General features: G+C 48.2%; 1 protein-coding gene across 1 annotated transcript in view; it reads left to right on the top strand.

Annotated features, from left to right (window-relative positions):
- LOC144488647 (serine/threonine-protein kinase D2-like) overlaps positions 1-13,543 on the top strand; it is a gene marked incomplete at its 3' end in the record, with an annotated part of 56,055 nt that overhangs the window by 18,655 nt on the left and 23,857 nt on the right. The window contains exons 3-6 of the mRNA XM_078206715.1: positions 3,593-3,753; positions 7,019-7,226; positions 8,032-8,109; positions 10,309-10,480. Coding sequence (XP_078062841.1) covers positions 3,593-3,753; positions 7,019-7,226; positions 8,032-8,109; positions 10,309-10,480 — 619 coding nt within the window. The remainder of the gene's footprint in view (positions 1-3,592; positions 3,754-7,018; positions 7,227-8,031; positions 8,110-10,308; positions 10,481-13,543) is intronic.

The following is a 13,543-nucleotide window of genomic DNA, read 5'->3' as shown; positions in this document are numbered from 1 at the left end:
GGCACTGTCAGATGTGCTGTCCTTTGAACAAGATGCTAAGCAGAGGCCCAATCTAGCCTCTCGGGTGGACATCAAAAATCCCATGATGCTATGTTGGGGTTGATTGGCCGTGATAAATTGACCACTGTGTCAGGGGGATTAGCAGGGTAAATATGTGGGGGTACAGGAACAGGGCCTTAGTGGGATTGTGGTCAGTGCAGACTCGATGGTCCGAATGGCCTCCTTCTGCACTGTAGGGATTCTATGAAAAGCAGGGTCATTCTTTGATTTGATTTATTATTGTCACATGTATTGGGATATAGTGAAAAGTATTGTTTGTTGCGCGCTATACAGACAAAGCATACCGTTCATAGAGAAGGAAAGGAGAGAGCGCAGAATGTAGTGTTACAGTCATAGCTAGGGTGTAGAGAAAGATCAACTTAATGCGAGGTAGGCCCATTCAAAAGTCTGACAGCAGCAGGGAAGAAGCTGTTCTTGAGTCGGTTGGTACGTGACCTCAGACTTCTGTATCTTGTTCCCGACGGAAGAAGGTGGAAGAGAGAATGTCCGGGGCGTGTGGGGTCCTTAATCATGCTGGCTGCTTTGCTGAGGCAACGGGAAGTGTAGACAGTGTCAATGGATGGGAGGCTGGTTTGCGTGATGGATTGGGCTACGTTCGCAACCCTTTGTAGTTTCTTGCGGTCTTGGGCAGAGCAGGAGCCCATACCAAGCTGTGATACATCTGGAAAGGATGCTTTCTACGGTGCATCTGTGAAATTGGTGAGAGTCGTAGCTGACATGCCAAATTTCCTTAGCCTCCTGTGAAAGTGGAAGCATTATTGAGTTTTCTTAGCTATAGCGCCTCCACGGTGTTATTGAGTCATTTACGGCCATTCGGCCCATTGAGTCTATACCGGCTCTCCCTGGAGCAATCCAGTCTGTACCCATCATTAATATCCAATGATAGTATGTAATGGAGGAATAACATTGCAGCAGCTTGTCTTTTACCTTTAGCAAGTTTATTCTGCTCACAGCACAGGAGAGACGCATACGCCTTGTGGCTCCTATACACTAACTAGTCCAACTGTGTCCATTTGTACTCTTCGGTGGGGGGCATTGAGCCAATAACCATTACTTGTCTTTAAGCAGGCAATTAGCTACCAATGTCATTGCCAAAGCATGCATTGCTGATACATTGACACCAATCCCCCACACTGTCTCCCTTAGAGTGCCTATCCACTCTCTCTGAGATTCTTTGTCCTCTCTGCTGCCAGCACCCTTGGGTATGGGGAGGGGGGGGTGCTGCTGTTGGGTGGAGAATTTCAATATATTCATCCCCTTTTTAAAACTGTTTTCATGTTGAGAGTTATGATCTGGAATGCGTCGCTTGAGCAGACAGTGGAAATAGGGGAGGCGATGGCCTAGTGGCATTATCGCTAGACTATTAATCCAGAAACTCAACTAACCATGGTGGCACAGCGGTTAGCACTGCTGCTTCACAGCTCCAGGGACCCAGGTTCGATTCCCGGCCTTGGGTCACTGTCTGTGCACAGTTTGCATGTTCTCCCCCTGTCTGCGTGGGTTTCCTCCCACACTCCAAAAGATGTGCGGGTTAGGTTGATTGGCCGTGCTAAATTGCCCCTTAGTGTCCCGGGATGCGTAGGTTAGAGGGATTAGCGGGGTAAATACGTGGGGCTATGGGGATAAGGCCTGGGTGGGATTGTTGTCGGTGCAGACTTGATGGGCCAAATGGCCGCCTTCTGCACTGTAGGGATTCTATAATGTTCTGGGAGACCCAGGTTCGAATCCCGCCACGGCAGCAGATGGAATTTGAATTCAATTTGTAAAAAATCTGAAATTAAGAATCTACTGATGACCATGAAACAATTGTCGATTGTCGGAAAAACCCATCTGGGTCACTAATGTCTTTTAGGGAAGGAAATCTGCAATACTTACCTTGTCTGGCCTACGAATGGGGGGAAAAGACTTACAGAAGGGAATTGGACAGGTACCTGGTGAAGAAAAGCCCAGGTAGGGCTTTGGGCAAAGGGACAGGAGAGTGGGACTCATTCAATTGGCTAAAGAGCTAGTACAGGCCCAGGTGGGGGAGGGCTGAATGGCCTCCTGTGCTTGAAGATTCTGTGGGTTCCTGAGAAGGTGGCAAAGAGTATTTTCCTTTGTTCTTATTTTTTTGTGGTTTAGTTTGGGCATCGTGATCAGCACAGGCCAAAGGGCCTGTTCCTGTGCTGTACTGTTCTTCATTCTTTGTCGGAGGGTGGCTTTAGCCAGGAGAATTCAAGAGCTGGAGGGCTGGATGGCTGAAATATTCACCCAACAATGGGAGTTGGGCAAATCTGGAACCGGCGTAAAGCCCCATTGGTGTGTTGTACATCTCTTGAGAGCCCAAACTCCACCCCTGTGTTCACTGACCCACATTCACTCCTGGTCAAGCAATGCCTTGATTTTTAAATAAAATGCTCATCCTTGTTTTTAAATTTCTCGCCCCGCCCTATCTCTGAAATTTGTCCCGGTCCCCCAGCCCTTTGAAATCTCTGTACTCCTCTAATTCTGCCCCCTCGAACATCCCTGATTTTTATTTACTCCGCAATTGGCCGCTGTGTCTTCAGCTGTGCAGGAGGGAAATAAAATGAATCGAGTCTTGGAGACCTTGTCGAACTTCAAGAAAAACTTTTATTCCAAATGCATGAGGGACAGATGAACTCAGGCCTGGAATCTCGGGTTGCCTGCGAGTTCTCCCTGCCCATCGTAGATTCGTGTTATACATTTTTGAGTCGCAAAGGTTTACATTAGCATATTAATTCCTCGGGTTGGACACAAGATGGTTCTTATATTCTCATTATGTAGACTGCATTGTTCAGTACATCTCTGTTAATCATTTCTCTGGACAGTTCCGTTTACCCGATTATAATGTCAAAGCGTTGTATTTGTCCAACCAATCTACAACGATGTGTTAATTGTTCCACCCCCACCCTCTGCTCGGTGATCATGTTTTCCAGAAGTCTATGCCCTCCCTAGACTACATGGAGCCTGGCTGTCTTAATGCCGGTTCTCCCATTGTCGTGATAATTCGGAAAGATCTCCTGCGCATTAGAGGTTGATGGCATGCATTAATCGTTATCTGTCGGCCTTTAGCTGTCTGCGTTAACCCTTTCCTTCCCTCTGGTGAGGCCTGGCCCTCTGGGCTTGCTCTATGTTACTCTGCATGCATTACACTGAAACCAAATATGAACGGATATATAAATTAAAATGTAAAAGACACGATCCCTGATATTGCCCCACAACGAGCTGCCGATATCCCAAACTCTGGAATTCTCTCCCTAAATCTCTCCCCCCGGGCTCTCCTCTGACACAACATTCCTTAAAACCCATCTCTTTGTCCGAGCTTTTGTTCGCCTGATCCAAACCTCTTTGCGTGGCTTTGTCAAATTTAGCCCCGGTGAGGCATCTTGGGAATGTTTCTTTCAAGGTGCTATGTAAATACAAGTTGTTGTTGGTTTCCATGTCAATTCACCAGGGGTCTGCCGGAGGAGTCGGGCGTTGACTTGGAAACCGGGTACGTAATGAGTGACCTTTTGTTTGACTTTGGAAACAGGGTGCGGACTGAACTACCACAAGAGATGCGCGTTCAGCATTCCCAATAACTGCAGCGGTGCCAGGAAGAGAAGACTCTCCAACACCTCGCTCACCGGTTCCATCACCTCACGGCTATCAGTCACGGATTACTCGCCATCCTCCCCCAGTGACAACCCGATGGTAAATTCCTGACTTTCTTCATCCAATCATATCAACTCTGTTTAATGTGCACCTTCTTCCCTGGTGATACCAACATGTGTCTCGTTCATTGGCCTTCAGGTGGCCTGGGGAACAGAGTGGGGAGGGAGGGGGGGGGGAGTGCAATATTTATGGGTGGCACGGTGGCACAGTAGTTAGCACTGCTGCCTCACAGCACCAAGGATCTGGCTTCCATTCCTGGCTTGGGTCACTGCCTGTGTGGAGTTTGCACGTTCTCCCCGTGCCTGTATGGGTTTCCTCTGGGTGCTCTGGTTTCCTCCCACTCTCCAAAGATGTGCAGGTTAGGTGGATTGGCCGTGCTAAATTGCCCCTTGGTGTCCAAAGATGTGCAGGTTAGGTGGATTGGCCATGCTAAATTGCCTCTTGGTGTCCAACGATGTGCAGGTTAGGTGGATTGGCCATGCTAAATTGCCTCTTAGTGTCAGGGGGATTAGCAGGGTAAATACTTGAGGTTACAGGAATAGAGCTTGAGTGGGATTGTTGCCGGTACAGGCTCGATGGGCCAAATGGCCTCCTTCTTCACTGTAGGAATTCTATTGAACCTGTTGCGCTGGGTAGTTTTGGGAGGTGATGGACTGATGGGGAAGAGACAAAATTCTTAGAGACAGAAAAACAGAACACTTTCGGGATTTGTAGAGGAACAAAGAGTGTGAGACAGCCTGCATCGATATGAAAGACTGAGCCGACGAGCGGAAGGGGGAGGGAATGACATGCACCGCGGAGGGCAGCTCACCTTCTGAAAGCGCAAGGAGATGGTTCTGGGTGGGTTTTAGTGACCTGCCCATCTCAGATGAGAACTCCCCTGACATGCTGCGGGCAAGGTTGAATTCAGGATACACTCCATCCTTTACTCGATACGAGGCTGTTGACTCAAGTTAAGGAGGGCACCTTTGATTAGCACAACTCATTATGATTACACTCAGACATAAAAAGAAATTGGACTCTGGCCATTCATCCCCTCGAGCCTGCGCTGCCTGTCAGTAGGATCATGGCTGATCTGATTGCGGTCTCAACTTTCCTGCCCTGTAACCCTGGCTCCCTTGTCAATCAAAAATCTACCTACTCCCTCCATCCTCCTCCAAAGAGTATCGACCCTTTGAGAGAAGAAATTGAGGTGAAAATTACTCACAATCAAAGAACTCATTGTGTGTTTGCAAACCAAATGCGCTTTGACTGCTGCTAACGTTGCAGACACACAATTCTCTTTAAATGTTTATAATCAATCACTTGCGCAGATTGTCAATCTTGTGTCAGCGAACGTGACACTTCGCACGCAACAGGATCGGCACGGTGGTTGGCACCGCTGCCTCACAGCGCCAGGGACCCGGGTTCGATTCCCGGCTTGGGGTCACTGTCTGTGTGGAGTTTGCACGTTCTCCCCGTGTCTGCGTGGGTTTCCTCCGGGTGCTCCGGTTTCCTCCCACAGTCTGAAAGACGTGCTGGTTAGGGTGCATTGACCCGAACAGGCGCCGGAGTGTGTCGACTAGGGGGAATTTCACAGTAACTTCATTGCAGTGTTAATGTAAGCCTTACTTGTGACTAATAAATTAACATTGAGAAGGAATGCCCAGACAGTCGGATTCCATCCCTCCTACATGTGTTGGTGTACCTGCCTGACCTCTCACTTTGCCTGAGATTTTTTTAAAAATGTATTTCGGTCGTGAGATTTGATTTGATTTATTATTGTCACATGTATTAGCATACAGTGGCTGAGCCAGCATTTGTTGCCCAACCCTGAGAACATTTTAAAGTTTATTTATTAGTCACAAGTAAGGCTTACATTAACACTGCAATGAAGTTACCGTGAAAATCCCCTAGTCGCCACACTCCGGCGCCTGTTCGGGTAACACTGAGGGAGAATTTAGCACGACCAATGCACTCTAACCAACACGTCTTTTGGACTGTGGGAGGAAACCGGAGCACCTGGAGGAAACCCACGCAGACATGGGGAGAACGTGCAGACTCCGCACCGACAGTGGCCCAAGCCGGGAATTGAACCCAGGTCCATGGTGCTGTGAGGCAGCGGTGCTAACCACTGTGCCACCTCTTAACATTTAAGAGTTAATAACATTGCTGTGGCCCTGGAGTCACATGTAGGCCAGACCGGGTAAGGACGGCAGATTTCCTTCCCTAAAGGACATTAGTGAACCAGATGGGTTTTTACGACAATTGACAATGGTCATCATCAGGCTTTTAATCGCAGATTCAAATTTCACATGCTTTAGAGAGGGTACAAAAGAGGTTTACCAGGATGTTACTTGGTCTGGAGAGGGTATTAACTATGAGGAGAGATTGGATAAACTCGGTTTGTTCTCACTGGAACAATGGAGGTTGAGGGGCGACCTGATAGAGGTTTACAAGATTACGAGTGGCATGGACAGAGTGAATAGTCGGATGCTCTTTCCTAGGGTAGAAAAGATAAGTACTCGGGGACAGAGGTTTAAGGTGCGAGGGGAAATGTTTAGAGGAGATGTGCGAGGTAAGTTTTTTACACAGAGGGTGGTGAATGTCTGGAAGGCGCTGCCCGGGGAGGTGGTGGGAGCAGGTACGATAGCGGCATTTAAGGGGCATCTAGACAAATAAATGAATAGGATGGGAATGGAAGGATACTGACTCTAAGTGTGCACGGTTTTAGTTTAGCCGGGCATCATGATCGGTGCAGGCTTGGAGTGCCGAAGGGTCTGTTCCTGTGCTGTACTGTTCTTTGTTCACCATCTGCCATGGTGGGATTTGATCCTGGGTCCCCAGAGCATTGCGCTGGGTCTCTGGATTACTAGTCTAGCGACAATACCACTGTGCCATTGCCCCCCCCCCCCCCTTAAGTGTTGACCCGGTAGTTGGCTAGGGCATTAATTTAGCATCGTAACATATCCATGGGACGTTGCAAAGTGTGTCACAACAAAGGGGTTATTTTTGAGGGTGGTACAGGGAGTGTGTCAGTTAGTGATGCTTTCGACGGTGGAATGTTGGCCAAGACATCAGAGGAACTGCAGCGATTCAAGAAGGCAGCTCACGACCACCTTCTCAAGGGCAACTAGGGATGGGCAATAAATGCTGGCCAGCCAGCGACACCCAAGTCCCACGAATTAATAAAAACAACATTTCCTTGACCACATTTCCAGGGCTAATAGATTTTTAAATGATCCTTTCTTTTCTCTCTCTAATTGTTTGTTCCCTCATTCTCTCCCCCCCCCCCCCCGTCCCCTCTGGTTCTCTCCAAGTACAGAAGATGTTGGCAGAAACCTTATCCCTGAAGGAGAAGCGTTTGAACTTGGGCACCTACATTGGACGGCCAATTGAGCTGGACAAAATCTTCCTGTCGAAGGTCAAGGTCCCTCACACGTTCGCCGTGCACTCGTACACCCGGCCCACCGTCTGCCAGTACTGCAAAAAGCTGCTGAAGGGGCTGTTCCGGCAGGGACTTCAGTGCAAAGGTCAGTGCGCGATTGGTGGCCACGAGTCTCCATCGGTCTCAAATCGGTTCACGTTCGGGTTTGACCTACCCCGCGCCTCATCGCTGCGAACCCGAGGAAGGACCTGCGGAGGTTGTGGGGGGGGGAGAATAAACGTCAGAGGAGAGGGCAGCGGGAGAGGAAAGTCTTGAGGAGGGTGGAGGGAAGAGCAAAGTCTTGATGGGGGTGGGGGGGAGAAGAGGGAGGAGAGGAGGGGAACGTCTTGGGGAAGGTGGGAGAGGGTGGAGGGAAGAGCAAAGTCTTGATGGCGGGGGGGGGAAGAGGGAGGAGAGGAGAGGAACATCTTGGGGAAGGTAGGGGGGTGGAGAAGAGAGAGGAGAGGAACGTCTTGGAGAGGTGGAGGCAAGCGCAAGGTCTTGGTGGTGGGGAGGAAGAGGGTGGAGGGGAGAGGAACATCTTGGGGAAGGTAGGGGGGTGGAGAAGAGAGAGGAGAGGAACGTCTTGGAGAGGTGGAGGCAAGCGCAAAGTCTTGGCCGGGAGTGGGGGGAGTGAGGAAAGAGGGTTGAAGGAAGAGCAAAGTCTTGGATGTGGGAGGTGGGGGGGGGGGAGGGAGTGGGAGGAGGGGAGAGGAAAATCTCGGGGAAGGGGCAGGAAGTTATACAACGAGCAAAACAATTCTGGTACATCGTAATGCATAGATCTTCCAAACTTTGGAGAGTTTTGATGAAGAGTTTGTGTTTCTGTAATGAATTTAAATACTGTTGTTTCTTTGAGCCGTGTTATAACACTGTGTGTGCTTATTCCTCTCCATTTTTACTTTCCTCAGACTGCAAGTTTAACTGCCACAAGCGATGCGCGGAGAAAGTCCCCAACGACTGCTTAGGAGAAACAGTTCTCAACGGAGGTGAGGAACGAACCATTCACCAGTTTTTTTTTGATTCAGTCGCGGGATGGGAGCGTTGTGGGGGAGGCCAGCACTTATTGTCCCACCCTAGTTGTCCTTGAGAACTTGGTGGCGAGCTTCCTTCCTGAACGTGCTGTACTCCATGTGGTGTAGGTTGTCTTTACCAAACTCTTAAGAAGGGTAACTCCAAGATTTATGACCCAGCAACAAGGAAGGAATGGTGATTTATTCCCAACCAAGGATGGTCTAAGAATCGGAGGGAAATCTTTGAGGTGATGGTGCATCCATACACCTGCTGCCCCCCTAGAATCATAGAATCCCTACAGTGCAGAAGAGGCCATTCGGCCCTTCAAGCCTGTACTGACTCAGAGTATCTTACCCCTCTGCTCTATCCTCGTAACCTCACACATTCACCATGCTAATCGCCCTAACTTGCGCATCTTTGGACACCAAAGGGCAATTTAGCGTGGCCAATCCACCTAACCTGCACAGCTTTGGACACCAAGGGGCAATTTATCATGGCCAATCCACCTAACCTGCACACCCTGGGACAGTAAGGGACAATTTAGCATGGCCAATCCACCTAACCCACACATCTTTGGAGTTTGGAGGAAAACCCCGCAGACACAGGGAGAACATGCAAACTCCACACAGACAGTGTCCCGAGGCTGGAATTGAACCCGGGTTCTTAGAGTTGTGAGGCAGCAGTGCTGAGCACTGATACTGCCTCATCCTTTTAACATCTATCTACTGTTTTCTGCGTGTACCTTTATGCCTACAGACATTGAGCCCTCTCCTGCATGAATTCTCCCGTGATAGCATCTGAATATATTTTGATTGATTGCAGTAATTTTGCATCTTTTTTCATTCCTGTTAATCCATCTCGGTTCGTTTCTTGATTTATTTTTCCTAACCTAATTGAATAAATTAGTGAAGAGAGAGATGGGTCTGCTGGAACCATGGATTCAATAGCTGCTGCTTCTTCGCAATAAATAACCCAGTTAACGTGTGGAATCTTCAAAGCACATTTGAGTCGCGACTGAAGCCTAGAGATCAGGAGGAATGTGCCTCACAGAAACAGATACAGCCTAACTACCCTATGCTGGTCCTTATGCACCGCATTAGCTTCCTCCCACCCTTTCTTCACCTCATCCCTTCTTCATATTCCTTTCCCCCTCATGTGTTTATCCAACTTTCTCTTCAAGGCATCTATCCGATTTGCCTCAACCACTTCTTGGTCTTTTTAATTCATTCGTGGGACATGGGCATCGCTGACTGGGCCATGATTTTTGCCCATCCCTAGTTGCCTGGGGGGCAGTTAAGAGTCAACCACATTGCTGTGGCTCTGGAGTCACATGTAGGCCAGACCGGGTAAGGACGGCAGATTTCCTTCCCCAAAGGGCATTAGTGGATTCTTAATTCTGGATATTTTTCATTGAATTCAAATTCCGCCATCTGCCGTGGCGGGATTCGAACCCGGGTCCCCCAGATTATTAGCCGAGTTTCTGGATTTATAGTCCAGCGATAATACCACTAGGCCATCGCCTTCTACGGAACGAGTTCTACATTCTCACCACTCTCTGGGAAAAGAAGTTTCTCCTGAACTCCTTAGTGGATGTATTGGTGACCATGTTTCATATTTGTGGGCCTTAATTCAGGACTTGTCCACATAGGACGGTAATGGCGCAGTGGTATTGTCACTGGACTAGTAATCCAGGGGCCTGGGTTCGATTCCCACCATGGCAGATGGGGAAATTTGAACTCAAAATCTTAAAAGGCTAATGATGACCATGGAACCATTGTCAATTTGTCTTAACAACCCATCTGGTTCACTAATGTCCCTTTAGGGAAGGAAATCTGCTGTCCTCACCTGGTCTGGCCTACACGTGACCCTTAACCGACCTTCTGAAATTGCCCTTCAGTTCAGGGGCAATTGGGGATGGGCAGCAAGTGCCCACAACCCATGAATGAAGAAAAATAGATATGCGGAAATAAGTCTGTCTTGTCCTATCGACCCCCTTCAGAATCTTGAAGGTCTGTATCAGATCACCACCCAGTCTTTTCACGCCAAGAAGTTCAGACTGAGAGGCTACTGCTTCATGTAGGACTATTTTATACATTGTTTTTATATAGTTATGTGTATGTTATTGTTGTCCTGATTTGGAGTCCTGAGGGGTTTGAACCTTTGTCCCATTTCAGATTTGATGAGTCCGGGTATTGACGTGGACGTAAACATGGAGGATGTAAGTGACTATGGAGATGGAGACAAGACCCTGACGATGGAAGATTTTGAAGATGTGTCCACCAGCCCCGGTGTCAACCCGGAGAATGGTTTCCCTGGAGACGATGACAGTCCCAACAGAATGATGAGGTAACCCGGCTGATCACTTTCGAACGGGGGTGAATGGAAAGGGTCCAGAGGAGGTTCACCAGAATGGTCCCTGGAATGAAGAGCTTGTTGTATGAGGAATGGTTGAGGACTCCGGGTCTGTGCTCGTTGGAGTTTAGAAGGATGAGGGGGGAATCTTATTGAAACTTACAGGATACTGCGAGGCCTGGATAGAGTGGACGTGGAGAGGATGTTTCCAGTAGTAGGAAAAACTAGAACCAGAGGGCACAACCTCGGGCTAAAGGGACGATCCTTTAAAACAGAGATGAGGAGGAATTTCTTCAGCCAGAGAGTGGTGAATCTGTGGAACTCTTTGCCACAGAAGGCTGTGGAGGCCGGGTCATTGAGTGTGTTTAAGACAGAGATAGATAGGTTCTTATTAATAAGGGAATCAGGGGTTATGGCGAAAAGGTAGGAGAATGGGGATGAGAAAAATATCAGCCATGATTGAATGGCGGAGCAAACTCGATGGACCAAGTGACCTAATTCTGCTCCTATGTCTTATGGAGGAGGATTACACTTGTATAGCGCCTTCTTAAGGCCCAGACCAGAAACCCCAATGTATTTTGTGCAGTTAGCTGAGACCTCAACTTTTGCATTTGATTTTGGCATTAGGGTGAACGCAAGGTGTTTCGCTCCAGGTATGATTCAAGTGACCCACTAGGAAGCTTTTACCAAAACAAACTTTATTTAAGGACATCGTTAGAATATAGCAAAAATAATTAACATAACTTTTACCAATTAAAATTACTAGTCATTGCCAAGTGTATTCCCTAACAGCTGGCTATCTCTGCTGTTCCGATTTAAAGCAATATCCCATAGACGTACACTCTTCTTCAGAATTAGTTAGCATAAAAATAAGTACGCTCACGTTGCGCTGTATTTTCAGCTTCTTAACACTTCTGGACAGAGATCCAGGCAACAATTTTCAGAGAAAGATCTACCCTCACACAGCAGAATCTCTGGCAGATTCCAGTCTCCAACTTCAGAGAGGGGGGGAAAAGAGAGACACTGCTTTCTCTTTACTCAAAAGCAGTGTCTAAACTTGACTATTCTGTGAAAGCCCAGCTTCCCCCAGTCGCATGACCCTACCTGTCAATCATCCCAATCAAGTCCCACTCTGCAAAATCCCAGGGGAAAACCCATCAGACGCAATTATACTGTTGCAGCAACAATACAAGATGCCGATAGACAGGACAGCTCCGAGTGCATAGAACTGCTACGACAGACCCTACATAAGAAAATGGCTCAAATACATTCCTTAAAGGCACAGTATCGTCACAAACCTTTAGTGATCTCCGATGGCCGTAAAGCGCTCTGGGACAACGAGGTACTTTTGAAGGGTAGTCGCTATTGTCGCGTAGGAAGTGCAGGAAGCCAATTTGCACACCCAAGCTCCAACAAATTGCAATCTGATCATGACCACGTAATTTATTTTTTAACAATGTTAATTGAGGTCTGGCCAAGGCACTGGGGAGAGCCCCCCTGTTCCTCTTCGAGATAATAGTACCATGGAATCTTTCCCATCCAATTTAAGCTGGCAAACGGGGCCTCGGTTTAACATCTCATCTGAAAGATGGCACCTCCCAACAGTGCAGCACTCCCTCGGTACTGCACTCAAATGCCAACCTTGATTGTTATGCTCAAACACCAAAGTGGGATTCAGAGGCTAGAGCGCTACCCACTAAAGGATGGCAATTGTAGGATTGTTAGGGGTCAGACCTTGTCCTAGTGACGCAGGAGTTGAGAGTTGATCCCCATTACGCTCAATATCAGTAGTAAAATCTGTGGATTGGCATTGGAGAAAATTGAGAGCTGTTGGATTGCTGCATCTTGAGGGGTTATCATTGACCAGAAACTGAACTGGGCCAGTCATATGAATACTGTGGCTACCAGAACTGGTTGGAGGCTGGGAATCCTGCGGCGAGTACCTCACCTCCTGACTCCCCAAAGCCTGTCCACAATCTACAAGGCACAAGCCAGGAGTGTGATGGAATGATCCCCATTTGCCTGGATGAGTGCAGCTCCCAACAGCACTCAAGAAGCTCGACACCATCCAGGATAAAGCAGCCCCGCTTGATTGGCCCCCCCCATCCACAAACACCCACTCCCTCCATCACCGACACACAGTGGCAGCCGTGTGTACCATCTACAAGATAGAAACATAGAAGATAGGAGCAGGAAGAGGCCATTTGGCCCTTCGAGCCTGTTCTGCCATTCATTACGACCATGGCTGATCATCCAACTCAATAGCCTAATCCTGCTTTCTCCCCATAACCTTTGATCCCATTCGCCCCAAGTGCTATATCCAGCCGCCTCTTGAATACATTCAATGTTTTGGCATCAACTACTTCCTGTGGTAATGAATTCCACAGGCTCATCGCTCTCTGGGTGAAGAAATGTCTCTTCACCTCTGTCCGAAACGGCCTACCCTGAATCCTCAGACTGTGACCCCTGGTTCTAGACTCCCCACCATCGGGAACATCCTCCCTGCATCTACCCTGCCTAGTCCTGTTAGAATTTTATAAGTCTCTATGGGATCCCCCCTCATTCATCTGAACTCCAGCGAAAACAATCCTAACCCAGTCAATCTCTCCTCATACATCAGTCCCGCCATCCCCGGAATCAGCCTGGTAAACCTTCGCTGCACTCCCTCGAGAGCAAGAACATCCTTCCTCCGAAAAGGAGATGAAAACTGCACACAATACTCCAGGTGTGGCCTCACCAAGGCCCTGTATAATTGCAACAACAACAAGATGCACTGCATGTACTCACCAAGACTCCTGAGAGCACCTTTCAAACTCACAAGAACTGCTATCTAGAAGGACAAAGGCAGCAGATACATGGTAACAACACCACCTGCAAGTTCCCTTTTTCAAAAAATGTTTTATCCCATCCTTGAAGTTACAAAGCCAACGCTCAGAGTGGACCTGGCAAACCCAAATCCATTCCTTGCTTGCTCCAAAAACCAAATTCAAATTCCAACTGAATCCAATTCCTGGTCCCCACTCGAGAGACAAACCAGATCCAAGCTGACAAGATGAA

This window comes from Mustelus asterias, unplaced genomic scaffold, assembly GCF_964213995.1.
Source record: "Mustelus asterias unplaced genomic scaffold, sMusAst1.hap1.1 HAP1_SCAFFOLD_1736, whole genome shotgun sequence".
NCBI lineage: Eukaryota > Metazoa > Chordata > Chondrichthyes > Carcharhiniformes > Triakidae > Mustelus > Mustelus asterias.
Note: the sequence above shows the minus strand (reverse complement) of the source record. Positions and strands in the feature narration are given on the sequence as shown.